General features: G+C 35.5%; 1 protein-coding gene across 8 annotated transcripts in view; it reads right to left on the minus strand.

The window, feature by feature from the left end:
* Window positions 1-2,729: 2,729 nt before the first annotated feature.
* Window positions 2,730-27,934, minus strand: part of ATG5 (autophagy related 5) — a 143,880-nt gene continuing 118,675 nt past the window's right edge. For 7 of the 8 annotated variants that reach the window (XM_518659.7, XM_009451766.5, XM_063813329.1 and 4 more), the window contains 2 exons: window positions 20,013-20,130; window positions 2,730-3,492 (listed from right to left, as the gene is read on the minus strand). In XM_518659.7, the coding sequence (XP_518659.1) occupies window positions 3,356-3,492; window positions 20,013-20,130 (255 nt within the window). In that variant the 3' untranslated portion in view covers window positions 2,730-3,355. Of the gene's footprint in view, window positions 3,493-12,554; window positions 16,774-20,012; window positions 20,131-27,934 lie in introns of those variants that run through there. The other variant, XM_054686174.2, reaches the window with a different exon arrangement.

The following is a 27,934-nucleotide window of genomic DNA, read 5'->3' on the forward strand; positions in this document are numbered from 1 at the left end:
TGGTTACTATATTGTTCCTACTAGATTTCACAGTAGTACTATATCTGCTCGTAAGCATGAAGAATCAAATTTATAATTCATGATTGATAATGTGAAAGATGCTTTTGTCAAATAAAGCTACACAGTAAATAAATTTTTATAATGTCCAAGTTTTCGCTTAATCTCAAATGATCTGAAAAGAGGCATGCCTCTCTTCTTTCCTCTCTACCATCACTGTAATTTTTAATATTTTCAGACCAGGAGATAAATATATTTAGGAAACAAGAGGATGACAGAACTCAGGCAAGTAGGTATTTTGATGGACTCCATCCACTGATCGACAATGAATAGGTTCAAATATTCCTAAATATGGTCACACTTGATTTTCCGATCATACCCCAAGGTTTTACATTTGTATTTCAACCATGCTGGCACATGTAACAGGAAACCCAACTTACCTCAGACCTAAATATCAATAGTATGGTAAATAAAAGTGAGACTGTCATTCTCTGGCATGACCCACATAAACCAAATTTCTAAAAACTGAACAAAAGGTTACCCCAAATAGCCTATTAAAAAATACTGTAGAAAGATAACATTAAAAACTACTGTCACACAATGTCAAAGCTTATATAGTTTTCTCAGAAAATGATCAACTCCTAGCTTGTTTCCAGTGTTAAATGTAACAAGACTAGTACACTAAATGAATTCACCTCACACTCAGATTGGAATATGGTTTATACCTCATAATCCTATAAAGACTGATAAGTCAACTTAAATTATAAACAAGTTACTTCGGGTCCCTAAATCTGTAAGAAAATCTTGGTGCTTATCAGTTCAACTCCCCAAACTGAAACGAAGAATAAACACTCTTAATGTGAACAATCATATTCAGACCAGCCTCTTGTGCAAAAATACAAGTCAGTGGATTTTTTATCCTTACATAACTCAAATATTGCTATTTTTTTCTGCCTTTATTAAAATGGCAATTAGAGTTGAATTCCATGGTCATAATTTAGGTCATCCGAATGAAAATCAACATTATAAAGGACAATGACTTACTTTAATCTGAATTTACTCGTTCCTAGTTAACAATGCCAATATTTAAAAATGTATTTGTATTTTCCTAGGAGGTCACTATTTACTATTAGTCAAATAGGCATATTGGGGGTCTTCTCCAATTTTCTTTTATATTCTCTTCTATATCCCTCCATCCTATTTCTCCAAGAAACTTTTATGACAGATTGTGACTAAGGAAATTTTAATGATTTTATCAACAGGTAACTTGTTTTAAATAAAGACGGACACAACATTTATTTAATTTTTTAATAAACCATAAAATTTAAATATTCAAATGAAAAGAAACAAAAATAGATTATTTAAGCCAGCATGAATTTCTGGTTTTACTCTTCCTCTAGGGCATTGTAGGCTTGACTTACCTGGGATTAGAGTAATAAAGTTATGATGCTGGTACAATAATGAATGAGGAAGTAAAAATGGGCAATGTCTTCATAAAATTTACTTTCAAATCTAGATCAGAAGTTCACTCAAGCCTACTGCAAAGGCCTGACACTGGTTTTGTCTGTATAAAACTACTCTGGCTTTTTACCACACTTTCTTCATCACAGCTTAGTGTTCCCTGCATTCTGATCCTTTTGCTCACTAAAGCTCACTTCAATCTGTCAAAACATCAAGGGGGAAAATCCCCAAAACGAACCGACGAATAAACACTCTTAATGTGAACAATCATATTCAGACCAGCCTCTTGTGCAAAAATACAAGTCAGTGGATTTTTTATCCTTACATAACTCAAATATTGCTATTTTTTTCCTGCCTTTACTAAAATGGCACTTTCGTTTACATCAACCAATTATTTTCTACTTGCTTCTAAGTTTCTGAGATTGTATGCTGTACTGGCTATTCTTTTTGATTAAGCTTTACAATTTCCATTCCAGAATATTTGGTCTTTGACCAACTTTATCTAATTTTGTGAAGAAATGTGCTATTAATCAGTGAAAATCACAAAAGGAAAAAGAAAAGGAAGCAATGAACAATAGTAGAATCTCACTTCAGCATTTGTATAATTTTTTATAAGAAAAACATTCATTTTTATTATGGGATCTAAAACCATGATCGTGTCTGATACTGTAAGCCTTTTAGCGTACTCAAATGGGTCAACATTCAATATGGACAGCCAGCTAGCTCATAAGAAATGAAATGTAATGCACAAATATGTTTGACTGGTAAAATCCCAGAGGCTTGGTAATAAAGTGCAGCAAACTTTCCTTATATTGAATAAGAACTCCAGTAACCTCTGGATATTTTTGGTAAAAATTAAAGAAAAGGTACTGCAGTCAGGAGACAGGTAATCTTTAAACTTCAAAAGACTGGCTGCCAGGGACCACAGTGAAAAATTAGACCTGGAGCCAATGAAAAACACAAGCTTGGAAGGAATGAGTTTTTCCAAAAATGCAAAATTAGCATTTACAGATGCTTAGGATACTATGATTTGACAGGCTTACAGTGATAAAACAACAAAGATGAACAGTTACAATATTTATACGTGTAGTGTGTAAAGAACACAGGTTTTTTAATTGGCAGCAAGAAATTCTATGACAGCTCCTGAGACAAGTAGTCCTATGCCCTATATCCACCCCATGCCAATGACGACCAGTCAAAATGGTAACACAGAGTAAAAAGTGATCTACTGTATGTGAGTCAGAAAGTACTTGAAAAGTGACAAAACTGTATGTTATTAAATGACAAAACATATTTAGAGGCTTTATTTAAAAATCTCTCACTGTTCATTATCAAAGTTACAAGATTGCATACCAATAGACAGACTGTAAACATAGGAAATTTTCGTTAAGGAAAGATGGGTTTACCGTAATTCAATCTTTTACAAAAAATTACTTGCAAGTTATTGATAACAGAATTTCTCTTTTACTTTCTTAATTCTCTTGAAAATTAAACCAATGTTTCCACTTTCATGAGCTAAAGTTCAACCATGGTCACCTTAGGAAATACCCCTGTTTATTTGTTAATCAGAAATACAAATCGAGTGGCACATACTTCCATTTTCTTCTTAGGCCAAAGGTTTCAGCTTCATTATATTTTACAGAAGACCTGCAGTGGTCCGGTAAGTCTTTCATGTCACAGCTGAGGTTTAATGATGGCAGTGGAGGAAAGCAGAGGTGATGCAAAGTAAGACCAGCCCAGTTGCCTTATCTGACATGGAATCTTTTTCCTGTCTGGCTTGCAGCAGCGAAGTGTTTCTGGTCAGGTTGCCTCCACCAAACCTGATTGAAGCAAAAGGGTGACATGCTCTGATAAATCCCATTTAAGGATGATTCTTTTCAGGCAAATAGTTGATCCTTCAATCTGTTGGCTGTGGGATGATACTAATATGAAGAAAATTATCCGGGTAGCTCAGATGTTCACTCAGCCACTGCAGAGGTGTTTCCAACATTGGCTCAATTCCATGAATCATCACTTGATTCTTTTTTTCCCCATCTATTCCAAGAAAGAAATCCAACAACAATAAAAGTCAAAACAGTTGAAGAAAAAATAATCTGGTGCCTTTTGAGAATCCTTAGTGCATTAAATGGATTTTAAACCTGTTTTGTCCCCTGAACAGGAAATGTGGACATGGAGAAAGTTCAAATGTTGCAGTATGTATCACCCAAAACAGAAACCTGAGGGTTACAATATATTCTGATAAAAATTCTGTTGCTGTATGTGAAAGTATTACTTCTTTCTTAATTACTGTGCTTACTTAAGACTGACGTTAATGAAACTGTAGTGGCAAAAACAGCCCATTGTACCAATGACCAAAATTTATTTTAGTTATACATTAAAAACTGTACTATATGGTTATTAAAAATGACAAGTACATGAAGTCGGTCCATACATATTTTGAAAATGTAAAATAGAAATGTGACTAGAAATCAAGAATCAGATCAGTATTTGAGATGTTTAGTAAGACACAGGTGAGCTTTAGTTGTTTTCAGTAAAGCATTCAAGTATGTATCAAAATGTCTTAGAGATACTATTTGAATAACAGTTAAAATTTTAATGAGAAGGGATTACAAATCTGACTCAGGGATTCCTGTTTTAGAGTTATAAAGCCTGACTGATTTTTGTTAACATCCACTTGCTAATTAAAAGGGGGCTGAAATTTACACCTTTCTTTTAAATTCAATTGTATTCCAAATTAAACTTAAGATTTTGTGTTTTTCATGATTTTGGTGTGTTGTACTGACAACTTTTAAAGTAAATATAAAGATTTTTGTCATAGAAAAACAAAGAAAGCAAAGCCAAACTCCTCTAATGAAAAAGAAAAAAAAAAATAGAACCATCAAGAAACTTTGTGCTATTCCTTTAGCACAATTCTGGGTTTGTCTCCTTTACCTTCTCTTCAAAATACAATGTCTAAACCTCTCAGCTTCCTGGTGACAGAAGACAACAAGGAAACAGGGAATCAAGCAACTCTATAAAGGAGAAATACTCTACGTTTTCCTTTCTGCTCTGTTCAAAATGACTTTTGAATCTGTAAGTGCTCTAAGGTCTGGGCAAAATGAGCTGATGATGTATGGTGATAATGACTTGGCTGGCACCTGAAACAAGAGACCCTTTTAAAGAAATATTTAGACTTCCTGTTAGAGGCAGCACAGTCCCAGGTGACAGTCAACAGAGGACACAAAATACTACAGTTGATAAAAGAATGTGAAAAATAAAAACTTAACATACTAACAATTCCAAAGATAACCAAATAAAACATTCCAAACTCCCAAATCACTGTGCCATAGCTTAAAACAATTTTGAAAAAAGGTATCACTTTATAATACTACTAACCTTAAAAAATGCTTTATTTTTTCTTTGTTGCACCTATACATAATTTGACACAGTTGTGACCATAGTGTTAATACAATGATTTGTTTTCATAATGAAATATTAAGCTATATACAGAATACTATAGAAAGCATAGTAACCAGTACTTTGGAAAGATTTTTTAAACATTGGTATTGAAATGGAGAAACCCTCAGCTATCTGGAATGATTCATTGCTTATAAGTTCCAGTTTGCTAAAGCTTTACTGTATTAAATCTTTCTTAGAATATTTGAAAACATTTCCGGTATAATTCTCTTCATATTCTTATATTTCTTTGAAATATTTTAATATTCTCAGAATCTTCCTCCTACTTAGCACTGAGTCAAAAAATGAAAGAATAGTGGTGTAAGAGTAAAAGTTCCTTATCTCTGAAGTTTTTCCTTAAGCCAGTCACCTTTGTATACTATGAAACAGCAGAAGAAACAAGTCACAACTCAATATCCAAAGTACTGTATCTAAAGCAATATTTAAACATGGGAGCAAATACAATATGGTAAACAATCCACTGATGATGCACAGTGTATCTGAAAGGCAAAAGACCAACCATGTTACAAAAGGATTGCTGGAGTTTATGAGTTGTACAACAGAAGCTGGAAGACAAAAGCACTATTCAAACACTGTGTAACAAGCCTAATAAATCCCCTTACCCAAACCCTGAATAAGTAGCACTGATTCTCTGGTTTAGAAGCTGGGGCCACTTTTAATTTTTAACATAAAAGCATCACTAACTAAATTTAAGTAACTAAGGAAAGAATCTAAGACTGTCATATCCCTCAACAGAACAGTTTTAAGGTTTTAAATATATTATTTTGTCACTGCCTACATATGTCCAAATATCTCACCGGCATTTATGTATTTTGTTTATTTTCTGACTTGCCTCAATAACACAATTTTAAACAGAGGGATTCTTAGAATAGGGCAGCAGAAACTTCAAACCGAAGTTTCTCTCTTATTTGTTACTCTGTCCCCAGTGCCTAGCATGGTACCTGACATATACAGTAATTAGATAATAAATATTCTCATAGCTGGCATAATATTGTTGCTGGTAGAATTATACTGTCAAAATTAATGTTTTTGGAATGCTTTCTGATAGCTAGCCCTACCATGGAGAATAACTCTACCCGTAAAGACTGCTTTGGTTATTAAAACAACAAAGTAAAAAATGTTTCCAGATAAGCCAAATGTATATGCTATCCTTAATTCATGGTACCATAAATAACAACAAAGTATGAAGGACATTTTAGTAATATCAAAACCAATAAAAGAAAACAGGCCAGGTGTGGTGGCTCATGTCTGTAATCCCAGCACTTTGGGAGGTCAAGGTGGGAGGATCGCTTGAGCCCAGGAGTTTGAGACCAGCCTGGGCAACAGACCCCATCTCTACAAAAAATTAAAAAACTCAACCAAACAAACAAAGATTAGCTTAGCTGGGCGTGGTGGTGCATGCCTGTAGTTCCAGCTACTTGGGAGGCTGAGGTGGGAGGATTGCCTGAGCCCAGGAGGTCGAGGCTACAGTGAGCCGTGATGGCACCACTGCACTCCAGCATGGGTAACAAGTGAGACCCTGTGTAAAAACAAAAAATTAACAATAAAACAGTAAAAAAAAAAAAAAAAATCAGTAGATGTCTTTTTCTTACAGTACAAAGGAAACACTTGATACTGTTAAAGTAAACAATATTTTTGGTAAACATGTCTTTTTGTTTCAAAATGGGAATCTAGACCTTAATACTTAGAATGAGAAATGTCACTACAAAGAAAATGACTCAGGAGAAAAATGTTACTGTATGCCTCTCCCACTCAGGTTTTTAAAAAAAGCTAGCTTGAAGCTTTAAGTTAGGCAAACATATGAGAAAAATCAAGTGAACTAGTTCTATATGAACTTCTTTATATAGGGCACTTTTCGGAGAGTAATTTTTGTTATGATTTCAAACTTACAGTGTACCATTTCTAATATAAGATATTCTTTTACATAACTACAGTATAGTTATCACAATAAAAAATACTGATATACCATGATATATAAAATAATAAAATATTCATGTAGTCCATATTCAAATTTATCAACTATCCCAATAATGTATTTTTCTTCAATCTAGGATTCAGTCCAGGACTGTCTTAGTCTGTCTGTGATGCTATAATTGGATAATTTATAAAGGACAAACATTTATTTCTCACAGTTCTGGAGGCTGGAAAATCCAAGATCAAAGTGCTGGCACCTGGTATGAGCTTCTTGCTGTGTTCTCATATGGAAGAACGTGGAAGTGTGAGAGACAGTGAACCCACTCTTGCAAATCCTTTTCATACCAGCATTAACCCATTCATGAGGGCAGAGCCCTCATGACTTAAACACCCCCCAAAAAGCCTCACCTCCCAACACTGCTGCATTGGGGATTAAGCTTCTAACATGTGAATTCTGGGGGATACATTCAGGTCATGTCAAGGATGCACATATTGCATTTAATTTTCATGTCTCTCTACTCTCTTTTAATCTGCAACCGTTTTTTAGCCTTTTCTACATTTCTTAACCTTTACAATTTTGAAGAGTACATCTCATTATTTTGTATAATGTCCGCAAAGCACTTTTAGAAACCAGCATCTACTTAAAAGTGAACATAAAAAAAAAGTTACGTTTTAAGAAAAATATATTCAAGTAGATTTTGGTTATATGATTAGAATGGTAAGAATTACATATAGAAAAAAAATAAGAAGAAAAAATAAAAATCACATTAACCACACAAGTCATTAATGGAAATCACAAAGTTAAAATAATGGTAACTTCTTATGTATATATTAAAAAATGATGCTTACATATAGACATAGATACAATGACTGTTATCAATATACAATAATATAAATGAGACATAAAGGAGAGAGGGCCAATTATGCACCACTAGTTAGCAAGGTACTAATGAAAGATAAATTGGGGGTTAGGCAACTTGAATTCCAGTTCTGGCAACAAAGGGCTCTGAGCAGGTCTCATGTCACTTTGAAGCTGTTTCTTTATATATAAAATGAAGATGCCTATATAGATGTATGGTTTGAAAATCTAGCTGACCATTAGAATCATGTGGGAAATTAAAAGAATATATACATATATATGAGCTGAGCTCCTCTCCAGACTTTCTGAATCAATTTCTGGGGTAAAGTCTTTTTTTAAAAATGTTCCCTAGAATGAATCTTATGATCATACCAGTGTAGAATTTTTCTACAAACAAAATTTTATGTAGAAACCCAATATACAACACAGGTAAAGATATGGCAGCTTTTGCTAATGTGGGATTGAGACCATCTCCTAAGTTCTGCTTGCTGATTTATAACCCATGATAGCTTCTCATTTAACTCTGTGGGTCAGTTTGCAAACTGGTCCAGAGTAGAGGATCACTAACACGTCTCCCAGTTCCAGTATCTGGGTCTTTTACGTCTAAACAGCAAAATATTTCTTTCAGAGTGTAAACCATCATAATTTATTAGTTTTGAATTCTCAAGCAATTCACTCAAACTTCTGTTTCCTCATCTTACAGTGTGAACAAAGAATTCTAATCTCCAGTTACATGAAGGATTAAATGGGATATCCAAGCAAAGTACTCAGCAGCGACCCTAGCACAGGACTTGGACACAGGGTACTCAATAACACGAGTGACTCTTCTCCACCCCTCTCTCCTGCTCACTCTCTAATAAAAAATAATGGTGTCAAAAATGTAACTGATAAAGTATGTGAGGACAGAAGATCATTTTAAAAAGGTCATGATTTAGTAACAAAAAGTAAAGAGCGATTGTAATTCTCTTCTTACACACGTTATAAGAATAAGTTCATTTTTTTAGTACTAGATATATCAAAAGATATATAAAAACCATGGATTCAATTATGTGATTGGCATACAAAGGGCTGTAAGAATTTGGCCTCATGGTAACACCTCCTGATATTCAGTTCCATTTTTATGCAGTATGGCATATAATTTTAATAAATGTATTTTTTAAAAGACAACAAAAACCCAGACTCGATGATTATGCAAATTAAATGACATTAAGAAAAATTCTTAAGTATTAGAAACCTTCACGTTTATTTAATAGTGCTCTCAACACATATATTCAAGTGGAGCACATCACCTATAAGTCAAATGAGCCCTACTGTACTACAGATATATCATTTAATAGACTTTAGGTAAGGTTATTTTTTTTAAAAAAGATGAAAACATTCAGGTAAAAAAAAAACCTTTCAAAATCTTTATGTTATACATTTTAAGTATATCATTTGAGAACTTGCACTGTGTGATAAATTTGAGTTCTAAAGATTTCTATTACTAATGGCTACTAATTACCTTTCTCATCCCAATCTGGGTTTTAGGTCTTATTCAACTAAGCCAATTTCAACAAGGAATATGATCTATAAATGTCTTTAAAAACAGGTGACTTGAGATTCTAGTGAGGTGCTTGAGTTTCCTTCTTACTATTAATATTTAAAGGAGGCTTAAAGAAATGGATGATGTATCTTTAAGGGAAATTCATACATGTTTTTAACAAGAAAATTTCAGTTTAATTAATTTTTTAAAAGCTCATACTTTAAATATGGAGTAGAATTCTAAGATCAAATGGTATAACCATTGTGTTCAGCTTTGTGGCTTCATATTTATATTTTATAATTCAGCAGAAAATGACTTGATTTGCTATCTTGGAATGTGTAATACTGAAGGTAAAATTTCTGAAAAATACTTAATACTGCTTAGAAGTTTTAAAAAATAGAGCGACGAGCTTTCTGATTACCACTAGCCTGAACAATTTTGTTCTGTCTGACAAATTCTTTAACCTCTGATATGTTCATTAGTAAAACACCAACTAATTGAATCCATCGACATGAAAAACCACAGGCTGAAATGTGAAGTGCATACATCATGCTGAAGGATTTTGTCTCAGCCACGGAGGTAATAGTCAGCGAGGTCAGGTCAAAGAGGGTTAAACCAAGCCAGGATATAGCCAAAGAAATACATCAAACGCTGATTTTAAAAGGGCAATTAATCTTGGACAGAAATGCTTCCTGGGGAATGAGATCTCAATCTTAAGAGCACACTACATGATGTAGCAGTAAAAATGAACATATACAAGCTTACAGGGCTTTTATCCTATGATCACAAACAGAAGGAGAGTGCTGTTTATCAGAAAAATACAAACCCATTTAAAAATACTTACATTAACTTCTTCCGGATGCATACTCACTTAGCAGTACAGGTCTTAATGAACATGCAATATCCCAGTATATACCAAATACCAGATATACCAAATATCTCTTTCCATGTATACATTTTATATCTTTATTATTTCTGTCCAAAATATTTTCAGAGCTTTGACTCTTAACATTTTAAACAATTTAAAAACATGTCCATATTAATTCTTTCATTGACTTTTGCTTATAATCTCTGTATTTCTTAGTAAGGAGGATATAAACTAAAATTTAAATAATATAAAAAATCCCATATGATCAGTTGTAATTATAAAAAGCAAAGTGTATTAAATTAAGTGATTGTAAGGCCATTTTAAAACTCATTAAAAGCTTCCTGACAATAAGATAAAAATGTGGTAAAAGTTAAAAATTAAACCTTGTTCATTAATAAATACATAAATAAACTTTGAAAACAATATTATTTTATCTGCTTTCATAAAATGACCCAGTAACTCTAGTTGGGTGTAATAGGGTCCATTAATATTTGTCAAGTATGAACTATAGAATAGCTCAACTTAATTGCTTTATTTAAAATATAGACAATAATTGTGCTGTTTACATATGGTCAGAATGAAGCCCCATAGTACCTGTTTCAATGAAAAGATAACTTGTTTTTAACTGTCTGCATATACTATTATTTTGGTAAGAGAATTTTGTTTTCTAGTGCTAAAGATGAAATAGTTGTGCAAGTGTTTCTCATTTTGGGGACAGTCAGGTTAATTCATTTAACTTCTTGAGATTAAGATAACAATAATTCAGAAGGAGAAACCAGAAGCATCTTCTGTCAGGTCCAGTAATCTCATCATTTCCAGTAGTGGAGAATGAAAATAATCAGCATTGTTTCTTTGATTTTAGAAAAAAACATATGTAATGGCCTTAGGAATTAAGAGATTCTCTATCACCAGAATTAGTCAATGTTGCCCATGTGCTGAGACAACATGCAGAGACGGAGGGAGACGGAAGCAATCAAAGCAAAGAATTTGATTCATTTAATCTTAGAATTTAATAGTATAATGATAAATTAAGAAAACATATTGTAATTAGTAAATTTAAACTGAGCCTAACAGATTATTTAAACATGCTTATGAGGGCTACATTTGAAGAACTTTTGGAATTCCCACTGTGAATGACACTGTATCATTTCTTCCATAAAATATGTATACAATAAGGAATACAAGCAGAGAGTGCTAGGCTAAGACTGAAAGGAGAGGCTCCCATTACAGCCAAGTGACCCCATCCCTTATGTCAGGCTTACAGTATCTCCACAAAGTTACAAATGGACTTTCCATGGTCACTTATGAAGAGATTAAACACCAAATATATGCACAATTTGCTCTTTATGGTTTTCTTCAATGTGAAAACTACCAGCAACTATCTATTACAGTCTAGTTTTGGACCTTTTGCCTTAAAGAGGTTTAAAATATTTTAACAAGTATATGATCACAGTCAATCTGGCTGCAGGAAATGCAGTGACTATGAAGATGCCTTAGTAAAATAAGCTTATTTCTTCCATACCAGAGACACTTCAGGCACTTCTAATCATGTCCAGAAGTTAACTTCTAAGAAAGCAGAAATCAATGTCTCTTGCCATAACTTGAGTTATTTTATTTATATAAGCAGTTACAATATTGATTTACATTTAGAGCATTATACATTTATAACTTCTATGTGTAGGCTGAACATCATCTACTTGTCTATGCATAGTGGAATTAACAACAAACAACAACAAAAAAAACAAACGTGCTTCTTTATCAGTTTCCTTTGTAAATTTCTTATGAGTACAGTTCTTTTACTTGTGAAAAATGCTAACAAAACTCTAAGAAACAAAAACAGATTCAAATGTAAAGTCTCGAAAAATACAAAAGACTATGAAGACTCACTTCAAAAAACTTCTGGTTCATTTAAACTCTGTATGCATCCTGTAAGATGGTAGCAGGACACCTCATTATTTTATAAAATAAGAAAACTGAATATTCATTAAAAAAAACTCTAAATGATTGCCCAAATCAAATAGTGTGAAGGTACAGAGATACTAATTCCTTCTAATTCAAATTCTAAATGAATATCTAAAGAATTACTGAAATTGTAAAACCTGCAATCTGATGAGGTTTGGGGATTGGAGTTTTTTTAATTCCTGTGGCATGAGTTTGCAAACTGAAGTGCCTATTCTTCCGGGGGCAGTGCCATCACACTGACAAATGTGATTATTGCTCAAATATTATCTCAAATCACGAGATACTAACCAGCTTCAATTTTGTCCAAATACTTAAAAGTATCTGCTTTATACGGTCAGCATAAGATTTATATGTTTCTTTTTCTAACTGCTTTATGTCTGAAAAAAATTTATCTTGTCAACTAATTCACTTTATTAACATAATCTAATCATATACAGCAAAGGAGAAAAAAATGTGAATATACCATTTTTTCTTTTCTTTTTCTTTTCTTTTTTTTTTTTTTTTTTTTGAGATGGAGTTTCACTCTTGGTGCCCAGGCTAGACTGCAATGGCGCATTCCAGGTCACTGCAACCTCTGGCTCCTGGGTTCAACCAATTCTCCTGCCTCAGCCTCCCGAGTAGCTGGGATTACAGGCATGCACCACCACGCCCAGCTAATTTTGTACTTTTAGTAGAGACGGGGTTTCACCATGTTGGTCAGGCTGGTCTCTAACTCCTGACCTCAGGTGATCCACCTGCCTAGGTTACCACGTTGTTATACATTACATTAGAAGACTGGGAAATGAAGTATAATTGGGTAAAGCTTATAGGTGTTTTGTATTCTCCAAGGTAAAAATAAATGTTCTTGATATGTTATTTTTAATGTACAAAGAAAAAAATATTTCACTTGAGGTCTGGCACAGCAGCTTAGATCTCTGAGTCATTTTAACTACAGCTGAAACGACAAAAACAATTTACCTGAGCTCACCTTTGGTCATTTCCTGTTACCTCCAACTTGACTAATTCCCTTAGCCATTTACAAAAAAAGAAAGGAACACACAAAAGAGCTCACCATTAGTTACTCCACAAGCAGCAGCTCATCATTAGTTACTCCACAAGAACAATGACCTAAAGCACGTATTCATAAATACTAGTACATTCGACTTTCATATGATGAAATCAGACAAAATTCTTTCATCACTGAATCACTTGTAGGGAGTAGAAGACAATGGTGCCACATAACTTTTATGAAGTACTTTCTCTTTTCATCATGTGATGACAGCAAGTTCTTATCCATACACACCCAATCTTAAAGTCTTTCGCTTTCAACTTAAGTTGAGTGCAGGTGTGTCAAAATGCTTCATGTTTGACACATCTGACAATACTACAGGTGAACTGAACCAGGCAGTAAACAGTTTTTTACTGAAACAGTGACTCGAGGTTTTGGATACTCTACATAGCTTTTTAAATGACAATTTTTTTTAATATGTAATAAAAAGAAGAAGCAAAGATAAAAGCTTTTTTCTAAAGAAAAGATACTGAGATGTGTTAGAGATGTGGCTTCCTCCTGGTATGAAAGATACCATCAAAAATACCTGAAAAGAATAGGCATTATCTATGTCATTTCAATGAAGTGTGTGTTCTGCAGTCAAGAGAAGCATTTGACAGTTTGCATGGGGAGAAGTCTGTCACACAGATGTACTCACCTACAGCACCTGAAATCACCTAAAAGGAAGGTTTGTGGATTAGGTTGTGTGGCTGTGCTGCCTCACTGCTCCCCTCTAAAAAAAAAAAAAAAAACAAAAAAAAAACCACAAGGGAAGTCACACTGTGTATCCCCTAGAAAAGGATGTACACGTAGAGCAGCCTAGAAATTTAAGAGAACAAAGAATCTCTTTTAAAAGAACAGCTTCACAAATTTGTGTGCCTTTCTTGTGTAGGGTCACGTTAATCTTGTCTTGTAACCTGGGTATAAGAGCAGAATAAAGGTGTATTCTGAGAGTGTCAGTTCAAAGCACTTGAATGCTTTTCATTTACGTGTCTGATGTTCATAATCACCATTTAAAAAATTCAACAAGAGTGGTCAGGATTATATATAGGAACACTAAAATAACAAAACAAACAAAATAAAAACAGTAGACACTCAGGTTCCTAAGATCATATCAGAAATATTATTAAGAGAGAAGAGCATGTAGGCAGATTAGATACTAAACACAAATTGAAGACTAAGATTTGTGAAAGTAAAATAAAGAGTAAGGAAAAAGCAAGTATTTCAGAATGTTATTTTAAACTAAACCAAAAAGTTAAAAAGAAAGAAAACAAAAACAAATGGCAGCATAGTAAAGTGGAAAAACCAAAAGACCACCAGGAGATGGAGACCTGTGTTCTAAACCTATTTCTGCAATTAAGTGGTTAAGAGACCTTTGGCACAATCATGCAAAAATTAAGAGAGTGAACTTTGGGAGGCCAAGGTGGGTGAATCACTTGAGGCCAGGAGTTCAAGACCAGCCTGGCCAACATGGTGAAACCCCATCTCTACGAAATATACAAAAATTAGCCAGGCATGGTGGCACATGCCTGTAATCCCAGCTACTTGCGTGACCGAAGCACAAGATTGCTTGAACCTGGGAGGCAGGGGTTGTAGTGAGCTGAGATGGCATCACTGCACTCCAGCCTGAGCAACAGAGTGAGAATCGGTCTCAAAAAAAAAAAAGTAGCTTGAAAGTTCTACAGTTATACAATTCTTTAAAGAAGTAAAATACAGTATTAACACCCAACTAATTTCTTCCCACTCTAGGCACTCCTTAACCACACCCACAAACTAGAAATTGGCAACCATGAAATAAAAATGAATTGAACAAATGAATCCATTAACAAAATAAACAATATAAAATTTCAAGTAAGCCCTCTTTCCTGGATTAAAAAGCAACTGTTAACTTTAGTTTTTACAGATAAAACACAAATGTATCAAGGGAGACCCCCCCCCCCCCTTATATAAACTTGGGACTAGCAAATATGGATCATTTTGTGTCTGTGACAATTGTGCTGCTGTTAGGGGACAGATCATTACAGAACACATTCCTTCCAAAGTTTTGGGTTTCATTGCAGTGTTCTGATTCTATAGTCAAGGATGTTATAAAAAAGTAAGTTTAAAACGACATATTTTTAAAAGTAGATTGTCAAAAAAAATCTAGGAAAAGTGCAATAAGGTAGTCATTTGAGGCTGGGTGCAGTAGCTCATGCCTATAATCTCAGTACTTTGTGAAGCTAAAGTGGGAGTATCACTTGAGTGAGAAATGTAAGACCAGCCTGGGCAACACAGTGAGACCCTGCCTTTTGTTTTCAAAAAAGGTAGTTATTCAAATATTAAACTCTGGCTTAAATTTCATTTACTCCTAATTGATAAAATCATTTGTTATAGTGTGGTTGCTTGTCCCCGCCAAACCTCGTGTTGAAATTTTATCACCAAAGTTGGAAATGGGGCCTAATGGGAGGTATTTGGGTTGGGGTAGGGGGGGGCGGGGGTGGATCCCTCATGAATAGATTCATGCCCTCCCTGGGTGTGGAGGAGTGAGTTCTCACTGTTTTAGTTCCCACAAGAGCTGGTTATTATAAAAAGCCTGGCACCACCCTGCTCTCTCTGGCTTCCTCTCTCACCATGTGACCACCACACACACCAACTTCCCTTCAGCTTCCACCATGAGTAGAAGCAGCCTGAGGGTCTCATGAGATGCCCAATCTCCAGGCAGTAGAGCTGTGAGTTAAATAAACCTTTTTTCTTTATAAATTACCCAACCTCAGGTGTTTCTTTATAGCAACACAAACAGACTAAGACAGCATCTAGTTTTTAATGTTCTTTAAAGTACTACTACAAAGTACTCAAAAAGGGAAAAAAAAAAATACAGAGAAATGAGTAACTGAAAGCCAGTGCTGCCATGGACAGGTAAGAGGTTTATGGGGTTTATCTCTATCAGCAATAAAAACGATTAACCTCTTCATTACACTTCAAATGAAAATAATTCATCTATATTCCAAAATCCTCAAAAACAAAAATAGATATTAAATAGATCAAAAACAAACACCCTTATAACACAGAGAAAATGAACTAAAAAAGTAAGCTTATTCTTGAATTTCTGGGAATTTCTCAGAAGTTATGAGTTACTTAGGCAAAATTTCTGTAGCCTGAGTTCAAAAATAAAAAGTTTACTTAACTATCTCTAAAGATATACAGGAAAATGGCAACACTGGTTGTCTCTAGAAAGGGGAACCAGGTTAGAGTTTGGTGAACAGGTAGTTAGGAAAGAGACTTTTTACTAAATTCCTTTATATATGCTTTGATTTTTAAAATATGTAAATGTATTGCCTATAAGAAAAAAAGTTTTAGTTATTTAACTGAACATAATCCATTAAAAAAACTTGATAGACAGGAATTCACCAAAATTAAATGCTTTTATCCTTCAAAAGAAAATGAAGACAAGGCTGGGCATGGTAGCTCACACTTGTAATGCCAGCACTTTGGGAGGCTGAGGCGGGTGAATCCCCTGTGGTCAGGAGTTTGAGACCAGTCTGGCCAACACAGTGAAACCCTGTCTCTACTAAAAACACAAATATTAGCCGGGCATGGTGGCAGGCACCTGTAATCCCAGCTACTAGGGAGGCTGAGTCACGAGAATCACTTGAACCCGGAGGTGGAGGTTGCAGTTAGCCAAGATTGCACCACTGCGCTCCAACCTGGGTGACAGAGCGAGACCCTGTCTGGGAAAAAAAAAAGAGAGAGAGTGAGAAAGAGAGAAAGAAAATGAAGGCAAGTCACAGACTAGGAGAAAATATCTGCAAATTGTATATCTGATAAAGAACTTGTATCCAGAATATATAAATAATGCTAAAAACTGAGTAATAAGGAAACAATCCATGAAAAAAAACAAGGATTTGGATAGACACTTCATCAAAGAGATCTACAAATTATAATAAGCACATGAAAACATGTTCAATACCATTAGTCATTAGAAAAATGAGAATTAAAATCATCATGAGATACCACTAGGATGGCAATACATGTGACTGAGGATGTGGAGACACTGGAATCCTTATACACTGCTGGTGAGACTGTAAAATGGTATAGCCACTTTGGGAAAGCTCAGTAGTTTCTTTTAAAATAAAAAATAAACTTACTATATGACCTTGTCATTCCACTCCTAGGAAGCTACCCAAGAAAAATGAAAACAAATGTCCACAGAAAGACCCATATTTGAATGTTCCTAGCAGCTCTGTTTATAAAGGTGAAAGGCTGGAAACAGTCCAAACACCCATCAGCTGGTACAGGGAGAACCAAAATGTGATGTATCTACCCAATGGAGTATTATTCACCAATCAAACTATGGACACTTGCTTCAATATGGATGCAACTCAAATACATAATGTTAAGTGGAAAAAAACAGTTGCAAAAAGACTATATGCTGTATGGTTCAATTTATGTGAAATATAATAGGCAAATTATAGAGACAGAAAACAGACCAGTGGTTGTTTATAGCTGGCAGTGGAGCAGAGATTAGCTACAAGTAAGTACAAGGAGATGGAAATGTTCCAAAAACCAAATTGTGGTGATGGTTGCACAACTCTATAAATTTACTAAAAAATCATTAAATTATAAAAAAATTATTTAACTAAAACTCTTATTGAAAGCTAAAATTACACAGTAGTAAAGATGGATTAGGAGTCTAAGATAGTATTATAATCAACTTAATGTTAATTGCTCCATGATTTAATGATCGTAAATAATATGTTTCATGGTAATGATAGAAAGAATTCAGTAACTGGATTGCTTGGCAAACATTTACCCTAGCACTAGAGATACATGGATGTGTGTAAGACATCATCAGAAACCTTACTATAAAGGCTAGTAAAGTTCAAGGAAGACTCTATAAAATATATTTATAACCTCTTAAATCCTGTTCAGTTTTAATAATTTTGGGTAGTAGTCAGTGGTCTCTTCCTTCAATCCCTTCTGGCATTGGTTCTGACAGTATTATTGTAGGTGCCCTTCCCCTTCCTAATGAACCTCTGTTCATTTTTAAAGCATTACATACATGTAGGAATGCTAGTATAAGCAAGCATACTTGACTAAGGAAAATCGCAATATTCTCAGGCTGAATGACACATATTTTGGGCTCCATATTCGTTGCTTAGTCATTTAGGCTGGAATACCACAACATTACCACCAAACCCACTGTTCCTAATTCTACTACTTAGGCAAACTATTTCCTCAGATGCAAAATGCTTCATGAACTGTGTGGTATATGTCATGCAAGTAATCCTGCATTCCCCCAATTCAGAATACATTCGTAAGAAACAAGCATTATCTGTTAAAGTATTACCTTCATATATACTAATGCATTACCTGTTTCCTTCATGGATTTAAAGTTTTTTTAAAAAATTTTCTATTATATAATAAATACAACTCTGCAATTTTTTTTTTTTTTTTTGAGACGGAGTCTCACTCTGTCACCAAGGCTGGAGTGCAGTGGCACGATCTTGGCTCACTGCAAGCTCCGCCTTGTGGGTTCACGTCATTCTCCTACCTCAGCCTCCCAAGTAGCTGGAACTACAGGCACCCCGCCTCCACGCCCAGCTAATTTTTTTTGTGTGTTTTTTAGTAGAGACGGGGTTTCACCATGTTAGCCAGGATGGTCTCGATCTCCTGACCTCGTGATCCACCCGCCTTGGCCTCCCAAAGTGCTAGGATTACAGGCGTGAGCCACCACACCCGACCAACTCCATGCAATTTTTATGTCAATACAGTAATATGCCACTGAAAATTTCCCCTATAGTTTAGTAAGCATTAATAGGGCTGGGATTCAAGAGCAGCAGGACATTTTACACATACACACACACAATGTGGTCACTTGGTATTCATGAAGGATTGGTTCAAGGATCCCTGAGGATACCAAAATCCACCCATGCTCAAGTCGCTTATATAGAATGGCATAATATTTGCATATAACCGATGCACATGTGTGCTTTAAATCATTCATCTCTAGATTACTTGTAATATTTAATGCAATGTAAATCTATATAAATACTTATACTGTATTGTTAGGGAATAATAACAAGGAAAAAAAGTCTGTTTATCTTCAGTACAGACATAATCATCCATTTTCTTTCCCAAATGTTTTTTATCTGCTGTGGGCATGATGGGGAGCCCATGGATATGAGGGCCAATGTGTATGTATTATACACATATGTATATCTCAAGTATTCAAGTGTATGTGTGTGTGTGTGTGTGTGTGTGTGTGTGTCTCAACAGTGGTCTCTATCAGTTAATGGATTATGGGCAGTTTTATTGTTTTCTGCATTTTCTTGGTGTTCTTTATGTTGTAATAAAGAAAAACAGAATTCAGAAAATTTTAAAATTTGTCCCTTGCTTGCAGGAAAACAGCCTTAACCTAAGTTACAAAATTAGTGCCATGAAACAGGTCAAGTTTTTGAACGAACTTGTAGATTGTCGAAGCCTAAAAGAAAAAGGTTAACTGAAAAAGTAGAAAGTAGTAGAAAATTCAAATAAAATACTCATCCATTTTTCAGTATTATCAACTTTCAAATATCAAAAATGAGAAAATTATTTTTACCATTTCTGACTTCTTTAAAGTTAATAAACAAAATGCAAGATTAAAAGTAGTATTTATCAGAACTGAATCCATAAATTAAAAACCAGAGTACCAGAGATATACTAAGAGGATGATTTAAAAACTGTATTTTATTTCGCCAGGGAGTCGAGCCATCATTTTGTTAGTCAATAATTTACAAAATAATATATTAAATATTATTTAATTGAAAATTAAAAATTTTCAAACAAAAATTTCTGTTTGAAAAGACTTTTCGCTGTAAGATATGAAAATATCTTCCTGAAATAACCTGTTGTTTATAAATGTGGAATGCTTATTTTACTTCAGTAACAGAAAATGAAAGAAATGTTTTAATGTTGCTGATTGTATTACCTTCAGGATCAATAGCAGAAGGACAAACTTCTTTGAGGAGATCTCCTAGTGTGTGCAACTGTCCATCTGCAGCCACAGGACGAAACAGCTTCTGAATGAAAGGTCTTTCAGTCGTTGTCTATTTGAAAAATGAAAAAATGATTCAAGCAATTAAGTCTTTGTTGCTGCCAATTACAAATTTATATATCATAAACTTTATGTTGGCATTAGGTGCCTTTTGATATGGCGTTAGCATAATTACACAACATCACAGATGTGGTATCACTGTGAAAAATGTTTAACATGATAAATTCAGGTAAATCTAATTCTGAGGAAACAAACAGACAAATCCAAAGTTGGGTGGGACATTCTAAAGATAATTGGCTGGGACCCTTCAAAAACTTAAAGACATTAAAAAGCAAACAACACAAAAAGATACCAACAAAAGCATTTTTTCTCAGTATCTCTAAAAGAGACTAACAAAGCAAATACAAAACATAAACCCTGGCTGAATACTAAATTGAAGAAGGACATTTTTTAGAAATCCAACTATGAAACACAGTTTTGGGATAAATGGGGAAATACAGAACGGACAACTGATAATATTATTGAGTTAATGTCAAATTTCTTAGGTACAATAAGGACAATCCTTATTTTTAAGAAATTCATTGTTCAAGTGTTTAGGAAAGAAGTGCCAGGATATCCAAAACTTAATCTTCTTTTTCTTTTTTTGGAGACAGAGTCTCGCTCTGTCACCCCGGCTGGAGTGCAGTGGCGCGATCTCAGCTCACTGCAACCTCTACTTTCCAGGTTCAAGTGATTCTCCTGGCTCAGCCTCCCAAGTAGCTGGGACTACAGGAGTGCGCCACCATGTCCAGCTAACTTTTTGTATTTTTACTAGACATGGGGTTTCACCATGTTGCCCAGGCTGGTCTCAAACTCCTGAGCTCAGGAAATCTGCCGGCTTCGGCCACCCAGAGTGTTAGGGTTACAGGTGTGAGCCAACCGCTCCTGGCCCCAAAACTTAACCATCTAATGGTTGAGAGAGAGACAGAGAGAGAGAGAAAGAGAGAGACAGAGAATGTGTGTGTGTGTGAAGACAAAGCAAAAATAAAAAAATATTAACTAATGGTGATTCTAGGTAGAGGGTGTATGATTTTAGTAGTTTCATTATTTCAACTTTTCGATAGGTTTCACAATTTCCAAAATAGCAGATCCAGCCATTTCATCTGACAAAAACTGTTAGCAGCACTACATCGTAATTTATTGCTAATAATCTCATTGTTTTACTCTTAAAATTGTTTCATTTACTAAATTTCCTTAGTGATGATGGAGGCTTTATCATGACAGAGTACAGAGGCTCTGAAATGAGCCACTGTTTATGAAGAGCACCACTGTTTGCAAGATCTATGATCTTGTACCCAGTTTCCTTTATCTGTTAATTTGGGACATTCCATATCTCTTGAGTTTGTTGTGGAAATAAATGCGCAACTTTGCCAACCACAGAGTAAATAAATAAATGTTAAAGAGAATAAAAGCATTTTTACCTCCTCTCTCCCTCTTAACGGTTATTTCACTTTAAGATGGTAAATTTTAAGCTTTCTGAGATGAAAAATCATTAAAACTTAACAAGAACAGAGAAATGCCATACATACATATTTTTTGTTTGCTTGTTTCCTGAGACAAGGTTTCACTCTGTCACCCAGGTTGAACTGCAGTGGTGCAACCCCCAAGTTGCAATCCTCCACCTAAGCCTCCAGAGTAGCTGGGACTACAGGTGTGAGCCACCATGCTCAGCTAATTTTTTAACTTTTTTGTAGAAGGGGGTCTCACTATGTTGCCCAGGCTGCCTCATATTTTATAAGAATATGACTTCAAACACTTAGGCATTAGCGACAAGGTTTTGTTTTTGTCTTTTAATGACAGAGGTATACCTCAACATATTTGACACAACTGTTAGAGATTTGGTTTAAAAAGAAATAGACATGGATGAAGCTGGAAACTATCATTCTCAGCAAACTAACACAGGAACAGAAAACCAAACACCTCATGTTCTCACTCACAACTGGGAGCTGAACAACGAGAACACATGGACACAGGCAGGGGAACATCACACACCAAGGCCTGTCGGGGAGTAGGGGGCTAGGGGAGGGATAGCATTAGGAGAAATACCTAACGTAGATGAGGGGCTGATGGGTGCAGCAAACCACCATGGCACATGTATATCTATGTAACAAACCTGCACATTCTGCACATGTATTCCAGAACTTAAAGTATAATACAAAATGAAAAAATAAATAAAAATAAGTAGAAAAAATAAACATGTAAGCATGTGAGCTGCCTTTCCTAATTCTATGCTTATGTATTCACTGAATACATAGTATTTTAAAATAGTACTCCAATAATATATTTGAGTGTTTGTGACAAGTATGAAAATAATTTGTAATTTTTAAAAAATCTTGATAATATGCATTGAATATGATTTAATTCACTTCACTATTTGAACTCTTTAAGGATTATTTTTAAAAATATGATTGATATCCTTTGATATGTTTTGGCTCTGTGTTTCCATCCAAATCTCATCTCAAATTGTAATCCCCACCCGTCTAGGGAGGGACTGTAATCCCCATGTGTCGAGGGAGGGAGGTGATTGGGTCATAGGGGTGGTTTTCCTCATGTTGTTCTCGTGATACTGAGTGAATTCTCATGAGATCTGATGGTTTTAAAAGTGGCAGTTTTTCCTGCACTCTCATCTCTCTTTCCTGCTGGCTTGTGAAGGTGTCTGCTTCCCTTTCTGCCATGATTTTAAGTTTCCTGAGGCCCCCACAAGCCATACGGAACTGTGAGTCAATTAAACCTTTTGCCTTTATAAATTATCCAGTCTCAGATATTTCTTTAAAGCAGAGTGAAAACGGACTAATACATTCTTCAATTTAAAAAGCCATACTTTCTCATACAAGTTGAAACCAAGAACAATATCATGCATAATCAAGTGATTAACTTTGTAAAGATAATAAGGTTGAGGAGTTCAGAGAAGAAAAGAAATGAATAGGGAACTGTAGTGATAATTTAAAATAGCCATCCCTCACTCAGGGTTTTTGATCTTCAGGCCATGAAGAAGCTTTTAATGCTTTTTAGCAAAGGAAGTAATGTTGGTGAAAGGCTTTTTCTGACGACTAATGGAAAGCAGTGCTATGTATGGTGACTTGGTTATGAACCAAAATCAGAATGACTGGTGAGAGGCTGACTGAATACAGCAAGCTTATGTGAAGACAACTGGAGCTGGTGCAGTGGAAAAGGAAGAGAGCAGGACTGTACCCACAACTCAAAGAAAAAAGTCAGAAGGTACCTCCCGCAGTCCAACCTGAAAACAACAAAGTCAAAGGAATCTTTTCAAGAATTTGGAGCTCTCATTCATATCCTAATTAGTGTATGAAATGTGAGGTGGCTTTGCTATAATGAAATTACCTGGAATATTTCTAACACAAAGAAATAATAAATGCTTGAGGTGGTGAATATCCTCATTTCATCATTACACATTGCATGCTTATAGCAAAAGATTACATGTGCCCCATAAATAATTGCAACTATTATGTATCCATAATAATTAAAACTAAAAGATTAAAAATTACCTGAAAAAAATGCTAAACAGGAAAGGCCAACTAGTCTTGGTTACATATTAAAAAACAGAAATTCTTCTCTAACCTCACTATTGGAGAAATATCCTGTTATTTTTATATATCTCTCTTTTTTTCCACCCTTTCCCAAATCTGAGCAAGTACTATAAAGATATAACCTTCAACAATCTTTTATGATGAGGTATTTGCTTACTGGGGAGAAAGCCCCAGTGCTATTACATAGTGTAGCTAAACGTTGTAGAATGGTAAAAACAAGAAAATGCTCAGCAAAGCATCGTTTCTCATTTAATGAAAATCTTATTTTAAAACACAAAAACTCAATATACCCCAACCAAAAATCTGATGAACATTTTCTGTTTAATATTTATTATACAGTACCTTTAAAAACATAATATTCTTATTCTTAAAAATTTAGTGTGCTAGCAAATAGCAATTAAGTACCTAAGTCAATCAGGATGACAAAACAAATACTCAATTTGGGGAGTTAGTTACTTCTATCATCTGAATGCATCCCTCCAAAATTCATGCTGAAACCTATTCCTCATCATGGCAGTATTAAGAGGTGAAGCCTTTGAGAGGTAATTAGGTCATGAGGGCAGAGTCCTCAAGAATGGGATCAATGCTCTTATAAAAGAGGCCCCAGGGAGCTTGTAAGGCTTTTGCCCCTTCTGCCATGTTGGGGGGGTGGGGGTGGGGGCGCAGCAACCAGTGCTAACTCTGAAGCAGAGAGCAGCCCTCACCAGAAACCGAATCTGTTGAAGCCTTGATCTCTGACTTCCCAGCCTCCAGAACTGTGAGAAATAATTTTCTGTTGTTTATAAATTACCCAGTCTAGGCTGGGCGTGGTGGATCACCTGAGGTCAGGAGTTCAAGACCAGCCTGGCCAATATGGTGAAACCCCATCTCTACTAAAAATACAGAAAATTAGCTGGGCATAGTTGTGGGCGCCTGTAATCCCAGCTACTCAGGAGGCTGAGGCAGGAGAATCACTTCAACCCAGAAGGCAGAGGTTGCAGTGAATCAAGATCATGCCATTGAACTCCAGCCTGGGCAACAAGAGGGAAACTGTCTCAAAAAAAAAAAAAAAAAAAAAAGTACACACTCTAACATATTTTGGTATAGCAGCCCAAATGGAATGGACTAAGACAATTACCCTTAAAATAAAAGCTCCCATAGAGAGATCATGCATTCAAGTCCAGAGGTTCTTAAGGGCAATGGGAATGGAGGACATATTCCTGCAAACTTTTCAATAGCTCTCATTAGCCCTATGTTAGAGCTCTGCAAAGAAGACTAAATTATACTGAGAAATATTTTTAAATCTCCACAAATAGGAATGCTGTAAACGTTGATTTAGTATATATAAAATTAGACAAGACTAACAATATCCAATGCAATCTAAATCTTAGGTTGACAGACAAGAAAGCCACTGCAAACAGGAATATACCACAATACCTGATCTTGCCACATATTTGTAAATATGCAAAGTATTTCAATAACTTCCAAGAAACAGTATTACTCTCATGAGAAATAACATGATGTAAGTCACCTTTGAAACTGTCCTTGTTACTTTTTCAAATGTATGTTAGTCATTTCTTAACACCAAATGAAATGAAAAACTGAGATGGTAATGGCTGGCTGCTCCCATCTCTCCTCTACTCATGTGCCTTCACCAATACAGCAATCATTTTTTCTTATATGGGAAATTTATGGTGTTGATATAGCTCAGAGATATATTGAAGAAAAGCAGAAAAACGAAACTTATAAACATTTTAGGAAACCTTATGTATTTTCTTAAATAGTTCAAGTGTAAAACTTAGAATTCTTATAAATAATGTGTGTTACAGCTATATTGTAAATGGTGGCTCATGCCTGTAATCTCAGCACTTCAGGAGACTGAGGTGGGAGGAGAGCTTGAGCCCATGAGTTTGAGAGTCACCCGGGCAACACAGAGAGACCTCATCTCTTAAAAAAAAAAAAAAAGAAAGAAAGAAAGAAATGAAATGCAAAGAAAAAGTCTCTATTTCAAATGTAGCCAGTAGAGCCAATAGGTTAACCAATATTAACATTAACGTTGATAAAACAAGAAATGATGATTTACTATAAGCTGAAAATCAGACAATGTATGGACTTTAAGAGTAACAGGCACGATCATCACAAACTTAAATCAGGTTTGAGTCCTATGAGTTATATACAGTTACATGCTGCAACAAAAGATGCCAGCCAGTTGTTAAAGAGTATTAGATTCGGCTGGGGGTGGTGGCTCATGCCTGTAATTCCAGCACTTTGGGAGGCCGAGGAGGGAGGATCACGAGGTCGGGAGTCCGAGACCAGCCTGGCCAATATAGTGAAACCTGATCTCTACTAAAAATACAAAAACTAGTGAGGCATGGTGGCACGTGCCTGTAATCCCAGCTACTCGGGAGGCTGAGGCAGGAGAATTGCTTGAACCCAGGGGGCGGAGGTTGCAGTGAGCTGGAATGGCGCCACTACACTCTAGCCTGGGCAACAGAGCAAGACTCTGTCTCAAAAAAAAAAAAAAAAAAAAAAAAAAAAAAAGGCACAAGACAGGGATGCCCTCTCTCACCGCTCCTATTCAACATAGTGTTGGAAGTTCTGGCCAGGGCAATCAGGCAGGAGAAGGAAATAAAGGGTATTCAATTAGGAAAAGAGGAAGTCAAATTGTCCCTGTTTGCAGACGACATGATTGTTTATCTAGAAAACCCCATCGTCTCAGCCCAAAATCTCCTTAAGCTGATAAGCAACTTCAGCAAAGTCTCAGGATACAAAATCAATGTACAAAAATCACAAGCATTCCTATACACCAACAACAGACAAACAGAGAGCCAAATCATGAGTGAACTCCCATTCACAATTGCTTCAAAGAGAATAAAATACCTAGGAATCCAACTTACAAGGGATGTGAAGGACCTCTTCAAGGAGAACTACAAACCACTGCTCAAGGAAATAAAAGAGGATACAAACAAATGGAAGAACATTCCATGCTCATGGGTAGGAAGAATCAATATCGTGAAAATGGCCATACTGCCCAAGGTAATTTACAGATTCAATGCCATCCCCATCAAGCTACCAATGACTTTCTTCACAGAATTGGAAAAAACTACTTTAAAGTTCATATGGAACCAAAAAAGAGCCCGCATCGCCAAGTCAATCCTAAGCCAAAAGAACAAAGCTGGAGGCATCACACTACCTGACTTCAAACTATACTACAAGGCTACAGTAACCAAAACAGCATGGTACTGGTACCAAAACAGAGATATAGATCAATGGAACAGAACAGAGCCGTCAGAAATAACGCCACTTACCTACAACTATCTGATCTTTGACAAACCTGAGAAAAACAAGCAATGGGGAAAGGATTCCCTATTTAATAAATGGTGCTGGGAAAACTGGCTAGCCATATGTAGAAAGCTGAAACTGGATCCCTTCCTTACACCTTATACAAAAATCAATTCAAGATGGATTAAAGATTTAAACGTTAGACCTAAAACCATAAAAACCCTAGAAGAAAACCTAGGCATTACCATTCAGGACATAGGCGTGGGCAAGGACTTCATGTCCAAAACACCAAAAGCAATGGCAACAAAAGACAAAATTGACAAATGGGATCTAATTAAACTAAAGAGCTTCTGCACAGCAAAAGAAACTACCATCAGAGTGAACAGGCAACCTACAACATGGGAGAAAATTTTCGCAACCTACTCATCTGACAAAGGGCTAATATCCAGAATCTACAATGAACTCAAACAAATTTACAAGAAAAAAACAAACAACCCCATCAAAAAGTGGGCGAGGGACATGAACAGACACTTCTCAAAAGAAGACATTTATGCAGCCAAAAAACACATGAAAAAATGCTCATCATCACTGGCCATCAGAGAAATGCAAATCAAAACCACTATGAGATATCATCTCACACCAGTTAGAATGGCAATCATTAAAAAGTCAGGAAACAACAGGTGCTGGAGAGGATGTGGAGAAATACGAACACTTTTACACTGTTGGTGGGACTGTAAACTAGTTCAACCATTGTGGAAGTCAGTGTGGCGATTCCTCAGGGATCTAGAACTAGAAATACCATTTGACCCAGCCATCCCATTACTGGGTATATACCCAAATGACTATAAATCATGCTGCTATAAAGACACATGCACACGTATGTTTATTGCGGCATTATTCACAATAGCAAAGACTTGGAACCAACCCAAATGTCCAATAATGATAGACTGGATTAAGAAAATGTGGCACATATACACCATGGAATACTATGCAGCCATAAAAAATGAT

The sequence above is a fragment of the Pan troglodytes genome, chromosome 5 (genome assembly GCF_028858775.2).
Source record: "Pan troglodytes isolate AG18354 chromosome 5, NHGRI_mPanTro3-v2.0_pri, whole genome shotgun sequence".
NCBI classification, from domain to species: Eukaryota; Metazoa; Chordata; class Mammalia; order Primates; family Hominidae; genus Pan; species Pan troglodytes.